The sequence below is a fragment of the Microchirus variegatus genome (genome assembly GCF_963457635.1).
Source record: "Microchirus variegatus genome assembly, chromosome: 14".
Lineage (NCBI taxonomy): Eukaryota > Metazoa > Chordata > Actinopteri > Pleuronectiformes > Soleidae > Microchirus > Microchirus variegatus.
In genome coordinates, this window is record NC_139815.1 from 13538891 (window position 1) to 13551110 (window position 12220).

At 39.6% G+C, this 12220-nt stretch overlaps 1 protein-coding gene across 1 annotated transcript; it reads left to right on the forward strand.

The window, feature by feature from the left end:
• Positions 1-5908: 5908 nt before the first annotated feature.
• Positions 5909-10286, forward strand: LOC310936483 (secretory carrier-associated membrane protein 5-like; the record flags this gene model as incomplete). The annotated part of the gene is made up of 6 exons (XM_083900556.1): positions 5909-5915; positions 6004-6123; positions 7437-7593; positions 9029-9130; positions 9908-10025; positions 10107-10286. 6 exons carry the CDS (start codon positions 5909-5911, stop codon positions 10284-10286), a joined length of 684 nt encoding a protein of 227 aa, XP_083756682.1.
• Positions 10287-12220: the final 1934 nt, after the last annotated feature.

The window sequence follows — 12220 nt, forward strand, 5'->3', positions numbered from 1 at the left end:
ACTTCAGGGTTCGCAAGATGGCTGCTCAAAGCAATACTGTTTGTAAGAGACACATACGCATGAAGCTACACCTCCACAGAGCCACATCCATCCCTCTTATCCACATGTGTCAAACTCAAGGCCCGGTGGTTCCAGATGTGGCCCGCCACATCATTTTTATGCTGCTTTAAGGCGTGTGTTGACCATAAACTACATTTCCCACAATGCATGGCGATTGTGTTACCCGTGAAGTGACGGCATCCCGCCACTAGTTTGCAGTGTATCATTGTATATGCATCATGCGACCAACGAAATTGAGATTGAAATATCCACAAATGATCCCGAAAAATGTCCATGAAGATAAAGATTGATGCAGATGGAAGGCAATTTCAAGAAAGACGGGAAGGCGAATACATGAAAAAACGTTTTATGTCTTTTGTGTTACGAGGCGGTGTCGGTCGTCAAAGACTACAATCTATGTCGGCATTTTGACACCAAACAAGGAGCCAAGTATGCCAAAGTTATCCTTCAAGAAAAACAACAAATTGTGAAAGAATTAAAAGGCAAACTGCGATCGCAGCAGAATGTGTTCACAAAAGCCACAACCAAAAAAACGGCTGAAGAAATCACCCGTGCAACAACAGTTGCTTGTGTGTCTCAGCTTGGGTTGCTACTCTTATTTTACTTGTTTTTTATCATTTTACCATATAATCATGTTATCATTTTTGTTGCTGCATGGTTAGAGCTCCCACTGTGTGTGTGTGTTATTTGCATATCGAAAAACAGTATTTTGTGGAAAAGACGACGCTTCTGCATTTATGTTTGCATCTAATTAGTGCATCGTTTTTGCTCCAGCAGTCATTCATCACAGTACGAGTGATAATTTAAAGTGACAAGGATCAGCCTATTCTGCTGCTACTAATAAGCTGGAATGACATGAGGACAGAGATAACACTTATCCACATTTCCCCCCCCCCCCCCCTTTTTTTTAATGTCTAAGGAAGTGTTAATGATTGAATCCTGGGAGGATTAATCTGACGCACTGGCAACTGATTTAATTTGACAGATTTAACACTTTTTTGTTTTTGTGTAAATGATGTAGTAAGTGAGCATTTAGTAACACAATTTTCACAGAAACACACTCACACACACAAAAACCCATTTCTAGGCATACTGCGCGTGATGGCAGGTCTTTTAAAGAACATTTAGTGGTATTGCTTCAAACAATCCCACAATATGGTGTTCTACAGTGGCCATTTTTATATAATTCTTATTTAATGAATTCCACCACTTGAGCGTAGACACTTCAGCCGGACTTCAAAACGTTCACAAAAAAAGTGGAAATTCCGTCCCTGAATTAAACTCTTTCACGACCTTCACAATGTGTTTCAGTTACAGTTAAAAATGAAATGTCACTTTCATATTGGTGAGTATAAGGTTCAGACCTGGAGAGGATGAGAGTGGAAAGAGGTCGTCCAGCTCTTTAAAAACAATTTTCTCTTCAACTTGACGTTTCACCTCTAATCCAAGAGGCTTCTTCAGTTCTGACTAACTAGTGTTGAAAAAAAAAAAAAAGATTTGGCCTCCGAAGCTGAAACCTGTCTCGAGAGCCGTTAAGTTTAATAATGCAGATCGTTCACCTCAATCACATCATCTCCAACAGCCTTCGCCTGGGTTCTACAATAAAGAGACACAGAATTTTGCAAATCCTATGGAGAGCCCAGATCCAGCTCCTCAATAAGATGCAGTTTACAGTCGACGCTCTCGAATGTACAAACAAACCTGCAACATGAAGAGCTCACATCACATCTTTCATCTGAGGTTCCAGGAATTGACAGAGCAGGACATTTGCAAAATTAAAGTCAAGACGCAATAACGCCCAAAGATTTGATGTTTACACTCTTAGAAATAAAAGTGCTAAGTAGAACCATATGAGGTTCTTCGGCTTGTCCTCATAGGAGAACCTTTTTTGGCTCCTTTTTTATAGAGGTTCTACCTGGAACCCTTTTGGAGGGTTCCACCAAGATCCCTTTTAAAACCCTTTATTCAGGAAAGTGGTTCTAAAGGGTTCTCTGGGTGCAAATGGTTCTTACTGGAACCATTAATGTTACCAAGAACCCTTGAAAAACACTTTCTTCAGGAAGGGGTTTTTCAGAAGCAAATGGTTCCAGGTAGAACCTCAGCCCTTGTAGAAGGACACTTTTGGAACCCTTATTTCTAAGAGTGTAGGAAAAGGGATAACAACACAACACGTCTTGATGGGTGCAGAATTTGTCCAACAGAATCATCGGCAAACCTGAAAAAGAATGTCTGGGCCAAAGGGTTAAACTTTGCAGTTTCCACTATACCAGTGTTCAGAAACAATAATTGCTTGACCAACACAGAGGCAGAACAAGTAAGACTCAAAGTAAGACTCACCCTGTCTAGTGTCAAAGCACCTCCCTCGAACCGCCATTGACCGCCAGCTCTACCAATGCTGTACCCTGGAGAGTTTCGTTTAACCTCTGGAGTCAGTGATGTGTTAATTTGAAAGATGTTAATGAAGACAGTTCATATCCAAGGAGAACTGAGACAATAACTGACACCTGAACAGTAAAGGCATCATCGCAGATTCTGGTGAGCAGCGTGCCAGGTCTGATACGTGTAGTTCGTAAGACTCGAGATACTGTAGTGTATCCAAGCCTGACACCTTGGTAGCTAGGGAGGGAACCTTGAATGGTGTCTAGCTTGTGTCTTATCATTAGTTATGGCTGTTCATATTGAACATCAGGTCTGGTTATAAGAACATGTGAGTAATTACACTTAAAGTTGGCCAAAGATTACATTTTCACTCACACTGGGGGTTCCATTTCTTGCATCTATGGATTTCCCAAATTGGGAAGGAGCCCCACTAAGACTCATCAGCAGCATCAACTCGGTGACACACAAGATTACAGAAGATTTAGCCACTATTTTAGCACCTCTATATACACCTATGTATATATAGTATATATATATATATATATATATGCTGCTCATTCCGCGTATAATCACTTTACAGTTGCAGGTTGATTTCATGATTTACTTGAAAACAAAGAACGAGATGCAAGAGAAACACCACAACACTGGTATCGCGTTACACAATTCAGCACGATATTTATTATAATGATACCAAACTAACTGCACTATTAGACTAGACTAACATGGTAATGTAATGAAAGAACATTCTCCCTATAGTGACACTTACCACACATTAAGGGCTTTAGGTTATTATATTTAGGGTGAATTCCAATTCCTTGCTTAACCCTCAATCTCAAAAATGCGCGCTCCCTCTAGTGCAAGTGCTGTCCCGATTCTCAGAAAAATTAAGTTGAGGGGTGAGTTTAAGAGCTGTATCGCCCTCAATATTGAGATTTTCCAGGACCACCCTTGGGAGCAAGGGCTACCCAGAATGCATTGCATGTTTTCACATAAGAAAGATGGCGTCGAAAGCAGCGAAGCGAGTGCGATACAAATGAAGTATTTTCTTTTTTAATAGAGATATAAAAATTATGAAAACCATTGTATTATCTTAGTTTAGGCCCGTATTATGGATTACTGACGTCATTGTTGCGTAACATTTATTTTTATTTTCCGATCGTTTGTCAATAGCCGGACACGCGATCGTTTGCTATCGTTTACCCTTCAATAAGTCGTGGTGTGTGGTAACTGTCAGCTGAATATGTCCGTGGTTGTGGTATTTGTATGAGTATCATCTTATAACTAACTGACAACCTAATAACTTGACTGAAATAAAATAATAAATAAATAATCGTGACGTAAATGTGTTCTTCTTCTTCTTTTTTGGAGTTGACAGACTGGACGCAGCTTTCACGTTATTCTGCCCCCCACAGTCTGCATACATATCTGCATTTAAGGGGTGTCCCATTTCTAAGTGACAAAATAACCCTCAACACTTGGTTTTGAGGGCCAGTTAAGATTAAGGGTTGAGCTTGAGGGTTAAGATTGAGGGTTAAGATAGGAATTGGAATTGGCCCTTATGCTTATTTGTGATTACAGGACAAGGACGTCACATACATTATGTTGGAAGAGATTTTCAATGTCGGCAAATAGAAATCCTTGTGTTTTTCAGGTGAAAAAAACAAAAGCAAGTGCTACAGTAGTCAAAGTCAATGCTCCAGATAATCAGTAAGATTGGCAAATATTACAATCATCCATGTTGATCTTGCACCACTTTTTTAAGAAATTGTCTGTGTATCGACCCATGTAGATTACTTGAGACATGTCACTGCTGTATAGCATTTTTTTTTTTTTGTCTTTTGGTTTCTCCCTGTCGAAGGTTCGCCAAAACAAAAATCCACATATTTGATTTGGCAGAGATTTCTACACTGGATGCTCTTCCTGACACAACCCAATCTGGGCTTGGGACTGGCTTGTTGTTGTTGTTTGAATCTTGCTAATAGGTGAAGTATCAGTCCACTAATTAAAATAAAGTTTGAAAGTGAAAGCCAAGTGAAGGTGTGAGAAACAGCTTGCCAGGACGGTTTGGCTAGTTTCCCTGACAGCAGTGAAACAGCAAACCTAGATGGAGTCAACATAAAATAAAGGGTCAGCAACAAATTTAAGGCTCGTGTCCAAGTTCTGCTGGCAGGAGCAGTGACCAGAATGGCACGGAACAGCTCTGTATTACAACGGCTGCGCTATAGCTGACGTTGTGTTGACTGTCGCTGGCTTTGAGCACAAAAACAATAATCGACTCTTTTCTGAGTGAATCAGAATTATAGTTATTGTGGTGCAGACAACATTTTTTTGGGTTGAGGCAGAAAAGCAACACTGCACAGCAAAAATGCATTTAAGTATAGAGACACGCACAATACAGATTCACCACAGGCAATAAAACTACTTTATGTTGCACTTAAACGTCATATTGCCACAGTCACTGTACCCACAGGGGCCACATGCGAAACAATGAGTGACAATGTTTGTGGAATAGAAGTATAACATATCATAAAATCAAAATACAAAGAACTCAAACGTGTACTTTGTATGTAGCTACCAAACCCCACCACATAATTCTATGTAAATACGGCTGCAGTAGAGCAGTTGTACATTAATCTGGGTGAACATTAATATTTACAGTCGTCTACGGTGTAGATTACTATAAAGGTTTGTTTTCAGTACCATGGACAGAGAGCCGAGCAGTGATTGGGTCAACAATACAACGTCAAGGATTAGAGTAATCCGCCCATTGGTCTGAATCAAAGTGACAGTAGATTTTACGCACAGCGATTGGTCCAGAGTTCGGACACTTCGGATTTGTTTGCTCGGGTCAAACCGTCACTTCGAAAATATGACAATAATCGAATAGTTTACGAGTAAACGTCGTCCTATTGGGAGTTATCGTCCACTCACGGCGCGGCTGAAGCCTCCAGCGAAGACTGTGAGAGTGTGTGAGCAAGAGACGCAGAGCTGCTCTCTGGAGGAGGTAAGCAGATTAGGTGTCTCTTGGAATCCGTAATTCCTGGCTATGAAGTCCATCTCTGTCAAACTGTATTCGAATGTGTGCGTAAATATTGCTTGGCGCGTTTTTTTTTGTTTTTTTTGCATCTGATGACAAGTTGCGCACGTCTCCGGCGACGCGTGCGCTATTTTTTGTTGTTGTTTTCGTTGTTGTTTTCATTATAATTGTGTAATTGTAAATGTCACCACCACTAAGACGTGCCTTAAGGGCTGAGATATTAAATCCCCCAGCATATGTTCGAGGGTGGAGTAAACGCTTCATTCTCATGAACACACACACACACACGAAAACAAACTGCAAATTAAAAAAAAAATAAATAAATATGGTTTTAAACAACTTAATCTCAACCTGCAGTTTCTCACCTGACTTGACAGGATCAAGGGACTGAGGGAGTGGATCTAATATCGGCAAACCTGACATTGCATCCACATGGCAGGTCAGTTATTACACTGTCATGCACCTCAGGGGAAAAGATTGCCATCTGCTCTCTGTCATATAACAGATATAAAAATCATTTGTTGCAGAGCCCAACTTCCCCCCGCTGCCTGGATTCATCCCACTAAAGCCGTGTTTCTATCAAGACTTTGACGAGATCCCCGAGCAGCACCGCAGCATGTGCAAGAAGATGTACCACCTGTGGATGTGTGAGTGCCTTCAGCAGCTTCAGCACACCATGATCCATCCGTACACCTCACCCTATTAAATCGAACTTTGGAGCTTCATTGTTGACTGTGAAACTTTAAATCGACTCAGTTGAACATGCCAAGGCAGAAGTCCTTAAAGGAAAAATTAAATCATCTGAATCCTCCTGGAGGTCCCATAAACAGACTTCTCCTCCGTGTTAGCTCGCGATAACAGGGATGTAACAGAAGGGCAATGGTTTATACGAATCCTTTTGCTCCAAAAACATTTTATTTTTATTGGCTGTGACTGTAATAACCCGACTGGTTTATTTGCTAATGAGTCATAGCACTGACCAGATGGCCTTGGTTTGAGCAGAGCAGTTAACTTTGAAACTGTGTTAAATAATTTTGCCAGAAGCACTTTCATCAAAGTTTATTACACCATAAACAAGCAAGTACAATGGTGTTTGTTATACCGCTCGGCTCTGGAAGCTCCCTGCTCGGCCATGAAGGCATGTAAGGTAGTCAAGGGCAGGACGTGTGGTATAAGATAAAGCCCAGAGCAGGTGCTCTAGGAAAAGAAAGATCACAAATCACAGAGATAACTGGGAAATAAATACAGGAGAATCATGAAAATAAAGGTGAATTTTGGTTGAATCAAGTCCAGGAGGGTTGATTTGATTTGGTTTTCCGTATGAAATAAACATGTAAACAACAACGACACATACTTGCCACTTATATTTATACACCTATATTTTTTCACTTTTCTCTTTCTAGGTTTACACTTATTTGTATTTGATAAACACAAGGAGGTATTCTAAATCTCAGTCTGCCTCTTTCCTTCTTTGTACCATTTATCTTTATTGGTCTTTGTGTATTTTGTCATTTGCCACATGATATGGTTGCTTTTTACATTCGGTCAGTGCATTTAGATCATTCTATCTTACTCCATCATTTGATTTTAAAAGCATCCCTCCCCACTGTGCATCAAGGAAATTAAAGTGTTTACTTAGTAGCTGTCATGTTGCAGCTGTGTTCAGCTGCGTAATTTGCTTGTGAGCCACTCCACATTCCCTCTGTAGACCAAAATTGGAAACTGTTTGGCTGCCTTTGCTATTTCAGTGAAGAAACGTGGACCCAAAGCTCAGAGCTTCAATTAGAACCAAGTGTAACTTTCTTTTCAGCTGGAGTAAAACCATAACATTACTGAGAATGAATAGAAAACGAGATAAACAGAGTGTATGTATCTGCACGTGTACATTTACATTGCTGGAGACATTTTCAGCATCGATGCCAATAACAATAATATAAACATGTCTGTTGTGGTCCCACAGTGAACAGCGCCACACTCACTGTGAATCTCTTTGGCTGCTTTGCTTGGATGTTTGGTGGAGGTGGAGTGACCAACTTTGGACTGGCCATCATCTGGCTGCTCATGTTCACGCCCTGCTCTTATGTCTGTTGGTTTAGGCCCATTTACAAGGCCTTCAAGTAAGTCGGATGTGAAGAAGTGAAATCCCCACTGTGAACTTGTGTGTTTAGCTGTATCTTTTTTCCGTTTTATGCAGCACCGTCATAGTAATCTGTTTCATTTAGGCTCAATCTACTTTTAGACAGAGTTTGATATTTTTGTATTACATTATACCTTGTTGATTGATTTTTGGAGGAATGGTCCTTGTTATTAATGTAATTTTAATAATACATTATGAACAACATTATGAACAATGAGCTCTTGTAGACCACACAGCATTTTCCTCTTAGACCACAGTACACTCTTAGAAACAAAAGTGCTAAGTAGAACCATATAAGGTTCTTCGGCTTGTCCTCATACACTCTTAGAAATAAGGGTTCCAAAAGGGTCCTTCTACAAAGGGCTGAGGTTCTACCTGGAACCATTTGCTTCTGAAAAACCCTTTCCCCAAAGAAAGGGTTTTTTCAAGAGTTCTTGGTAACACTAATGGTTCCAGTAAGAACCATTTTGATCCAGAGAACCCTTTCCTGAATAAAGGGTTTTAAAAGGGTACTTGGCGGAACCCTCCAAAAGGGTTCCAGGTGGAACCTTTATAAAAAGGTTCTACCTGGAGCCAAAAAGGGTTCTCCTATGTGGACAAGCCGGGTTTTTCAGAAGCAAATGTAGAAGGACCCTTTTGGAACCCTTATTTTTAAGAGTGTAGGGAACAAAGCGTGTGAAGATGCTGATTTCTGAGATCTTACATTGCATCTTCTCAAGTGTTCACCCGCCAAAACTCTGTATGATGATGACGCAATGTTGGAAACAGGTTCCACATCCACCATGCATTGCTTTGAGAAACTTAAAACGTCACAACCAGTTCTACCTGGAAACACTAAAACACTCCTCTCTTCCTGTGTACCATTTATCTCCAAGGCCTGCAAATGAGTCCACGACCAGACCAGAATAGAACAGAATAGTATAGAATAGAGGACATCTCGTCGCATATATTGACCTCCTTAAGATTACAATGACGACTGAGAACCTTCACAGATAATAGAATAGAAAGCTTTACTGTCATTGTACAGAATCCAATGAGGTATTGCTATTCAGGTGGTACAGTATGTAACAGATCAGTGAACAGAAGAGCAAAGAGCTGCTGCACTCTCCTGTGCATATTATTATTACAGTATCCAGATGCTTTAATGCAAAATGGAAAGCAAGGTCTTGGCATCAACCGGTGGACACACAATACTATTGAGAAGGCAGTAAACATAATCCAAACAGTGGCACATCCATTCATTCATTCATTCATTCATTTGTTCATCTTCTACTACTTTATCCTCCACATGCTGACATAGAGCATAAGCATAGCCTCAATTCTGGTTGCATGTCATAGAAAAAAAAAAGTGTTTACTAAAATGTTTAAACTAAAATATAACATGAAAACATATTTTCTCTCTTTTTTTAATATAGGAGTGACAGCTCCTTCAACTTCATGCTGTTCTTTTTTGTTTTCATGGCCCAAGTTGGAATCAGCATCATCCAAAGCATAGGCATCCCTGGATGGGGAGTATGGTAAATATATTTATCTCTCTAACCCTTTGTGTGTTTTTTTTTTTTTTAATAACAGCCATAAATGCATAAAAAGCGATGTCACTCAAAAATATTCAGAACGGTATAAAGATTTAGATTCAAATTGTAATGTAATGCCTTTCTTTAAGGAGATTTCGTTGAAGAAATCCCTTTGAAGAAAGCCGTCTGTTTGAATGGTTTGAATAAATTACTCTCACAAAAACAACTTTCAGTGTTCGTTAGGTTAGGATAAGGATAAAAGGGAAGTGACAATGCTTTCTACTTTATCAAGAAAAGTTCTTGCATAATTCTTCAAGCATTGATAGATTCATTTATAGTTATACGACATGCATTAAAAAAAAAAAAAAAAATCAAAGCTATTTTAATAAGAATGTGAAAGCCTGCTTTGAATTAAACTCTTGAGATTAAGCAGTAAATCCAGTCAGGTAGACAGTTTTTTCCATTAACATGACAGTGATAGAAATTGGCCTCATATAACATTTACGATAGTCCTGTTATTAGATTTTGAGAGGCCGTTAAAAATTACCCTCAAAATGTCACCCGACTCAGGCTGATGATCAGAAATTAATGTTATGATGGTCTCCATAAAGTTTATAAATGTCACCATGTGCGACTGGAGATCCTCGTGTATATGTGAGCTTCCTATCGCAGCGCTTTAACTCCACGTTATCATTTGGCTTTTAACGTCCAGGTGTTCTGAGGAAACAGCAGATAATCCAAACACTGTGTTAAACTGTTTTGATGTGTTTTTTTTTTCAGTGGGTGGCTGGCGACCATCTCCTTCTTCAGCTATAATATTTTGATCGCACTGATCATGCTGGTTCCTACTATCATGTTCACTGCCGTGGCCTCGCTGTCCTTCATTGCTCTCACCAGGGTAAGAATATGACACGACACAGCACTTTTAAAAGGGCAAAAATATTTTGAATGAATACTCTCAAACTGATTCATTCACCAGATCCATAATTCCTACCGTGGCAGCGGAGCCAGCATGTCCAGAGCACAGGAGGAATGGGCCACAGGAGCCTGGAAGAACCCTCACGTCCAAGCGGTGGCCCAGGAGGCCGCCATGGGTGCAGCTACCGGAGGCGTGCAGAGCCAGTACTCCAGTCCACAGTATAATGACAACCAGATGTAATCTCGTCACGGCGAGAGGTGTCAAAGACATGATGTGACAGTAATGCCAAAGTTTGAGCAGGAGTGTTAGGGATTAGGGAGTTCTCACGGTGTACGGTGGTAAAGTTTCAGAAGAAGAAAAATGTAGCATATCTTTGGTATTTGGTTACGGTGTCATTCATTTGTTGTCACTGGATAAGTAAACACCTCTGAGGGGCGCTGGTTTTTAAAGGGCATACTGATTACTTTTAATGTTCTACATTATTTCATAAGTTTTTGAAATGTTTAACTAGTTTATATAAATGTGTGTTTGTTTAGTGGCTCCATGTTGAGAGCTCTGTGCAGGGAGTCAATTCATCACCTTTTTTGTCATTGGGATTTAATTATTTGGTATCAGTTAATGTAAGAGTGTTGTTGCTGTATAAATGTGTAAAAATATAAGATAATTTAATATATTTTTTAGGTTTTCTTTCATTCTAAACTCAGGTTAAACAAAAGATCCACTGCGATCGTGTGACTGTATTTTACCTCTATTTATGCACTATTTTGTCACGTTTCTATGCATTTTTAGTGAGGGTTAAGTGAAGTGAAGTCTTTAGATGGTTTGGTCACTGTAATCTTACTTGAAACTGTTTCTTTGGTAAGTTTCTGACAGTAAAAACTATTTCAATGTGTTCTATGACGATTATTAGAAAAAGACAAAGAAGAGAAATGTGTTGTAGTTTTGCTTTGTTTTTATACTGAATGTCAGTTCAGTGTCTGCTGCTGTGTGGCTGATTGACCACAGAGAGGCGCTGGTGCTTTTAGTATGGAATAAAAAAAAAATACTCTTAACATGTACAGATTACCTTCATTAATCCTTCATAAATCATAGGCTGCGTGTACAGTAGGTCGTTCTATTTCCAGTTTCTCTGTATTTGTCACGATTGCATCACTTTTTCCTCCTTCTTTCTCCACCGCATCACCGGATATAAGAGCAACGGACATCAACACAATCACTAAAGACAGCAAACTCACAGCAACAGATATGAAAAATATCGTGTTGCTTCTGGTATACGTGATGTTATTTTTTGCATACACATCAACAACACTGTCACATCCATGGTGATTTGCACCTGTGTGCAGCCTGACGGGAGAAAATGTGTTGCTCAATGATATTTCAAGGACATCATCACTCACTGACCGAGGGTTTGGAAATGCAGACAACAAGCTTACGTCTGACTTTGTGTTCAACACTATCTACATTTAAGGGAGAGGTCCATGTCTTTATGATGATGACATCACTTTATATATAATATATAACTTTTATATATATTATATATAATGAACAAACATATTACCCACTTGTGTAGATCTGTTGTTGGGACATTGCACTGAAAGCACATGAACACACAGTAGATTATATGTACTTTAAAGTACAACTTAACAATCATAAAATGCTTTTTAAAAAAATACATTATATAGTTTTCATTTAAACAGTGTGAAAATAATCACTTAAAAGCATGAAGGGCATCTTTCCTTCGGGTGGCAGTGTTGGCCCTACAGTAAATAGTTGTCTGATACACCATCTCCCCACTAGGGGCACTGTGTGACCTGTTTTTTTTCCTCTCAGCCTCAGCACAAGAAATCTGAGACAGTTAAAGTGATTGATGCCACTTGAATTTTTTTATATATATATTTTTTAACTTATGTTTGGCAATTTCTCTGTTGACACCCTGTGAGCAGATGACCATCATAAATTGGATTCAAAATACCCTTTAAATGGATTTATCTGTGGACGTCGTATCCCCCTCCGTCTGCCTTTGCCTGCATTCTGAGCGTGATAGAATTACTTAGATGGGGGTGGATTTATACAGCAAACCTGATACCCCAAGGACCAAACCAACAGCCACCAACAAACACTGTAATTGCCACCAACATGGAAATCTCTTGCGACAAACTGTCACAGCAAAGAAT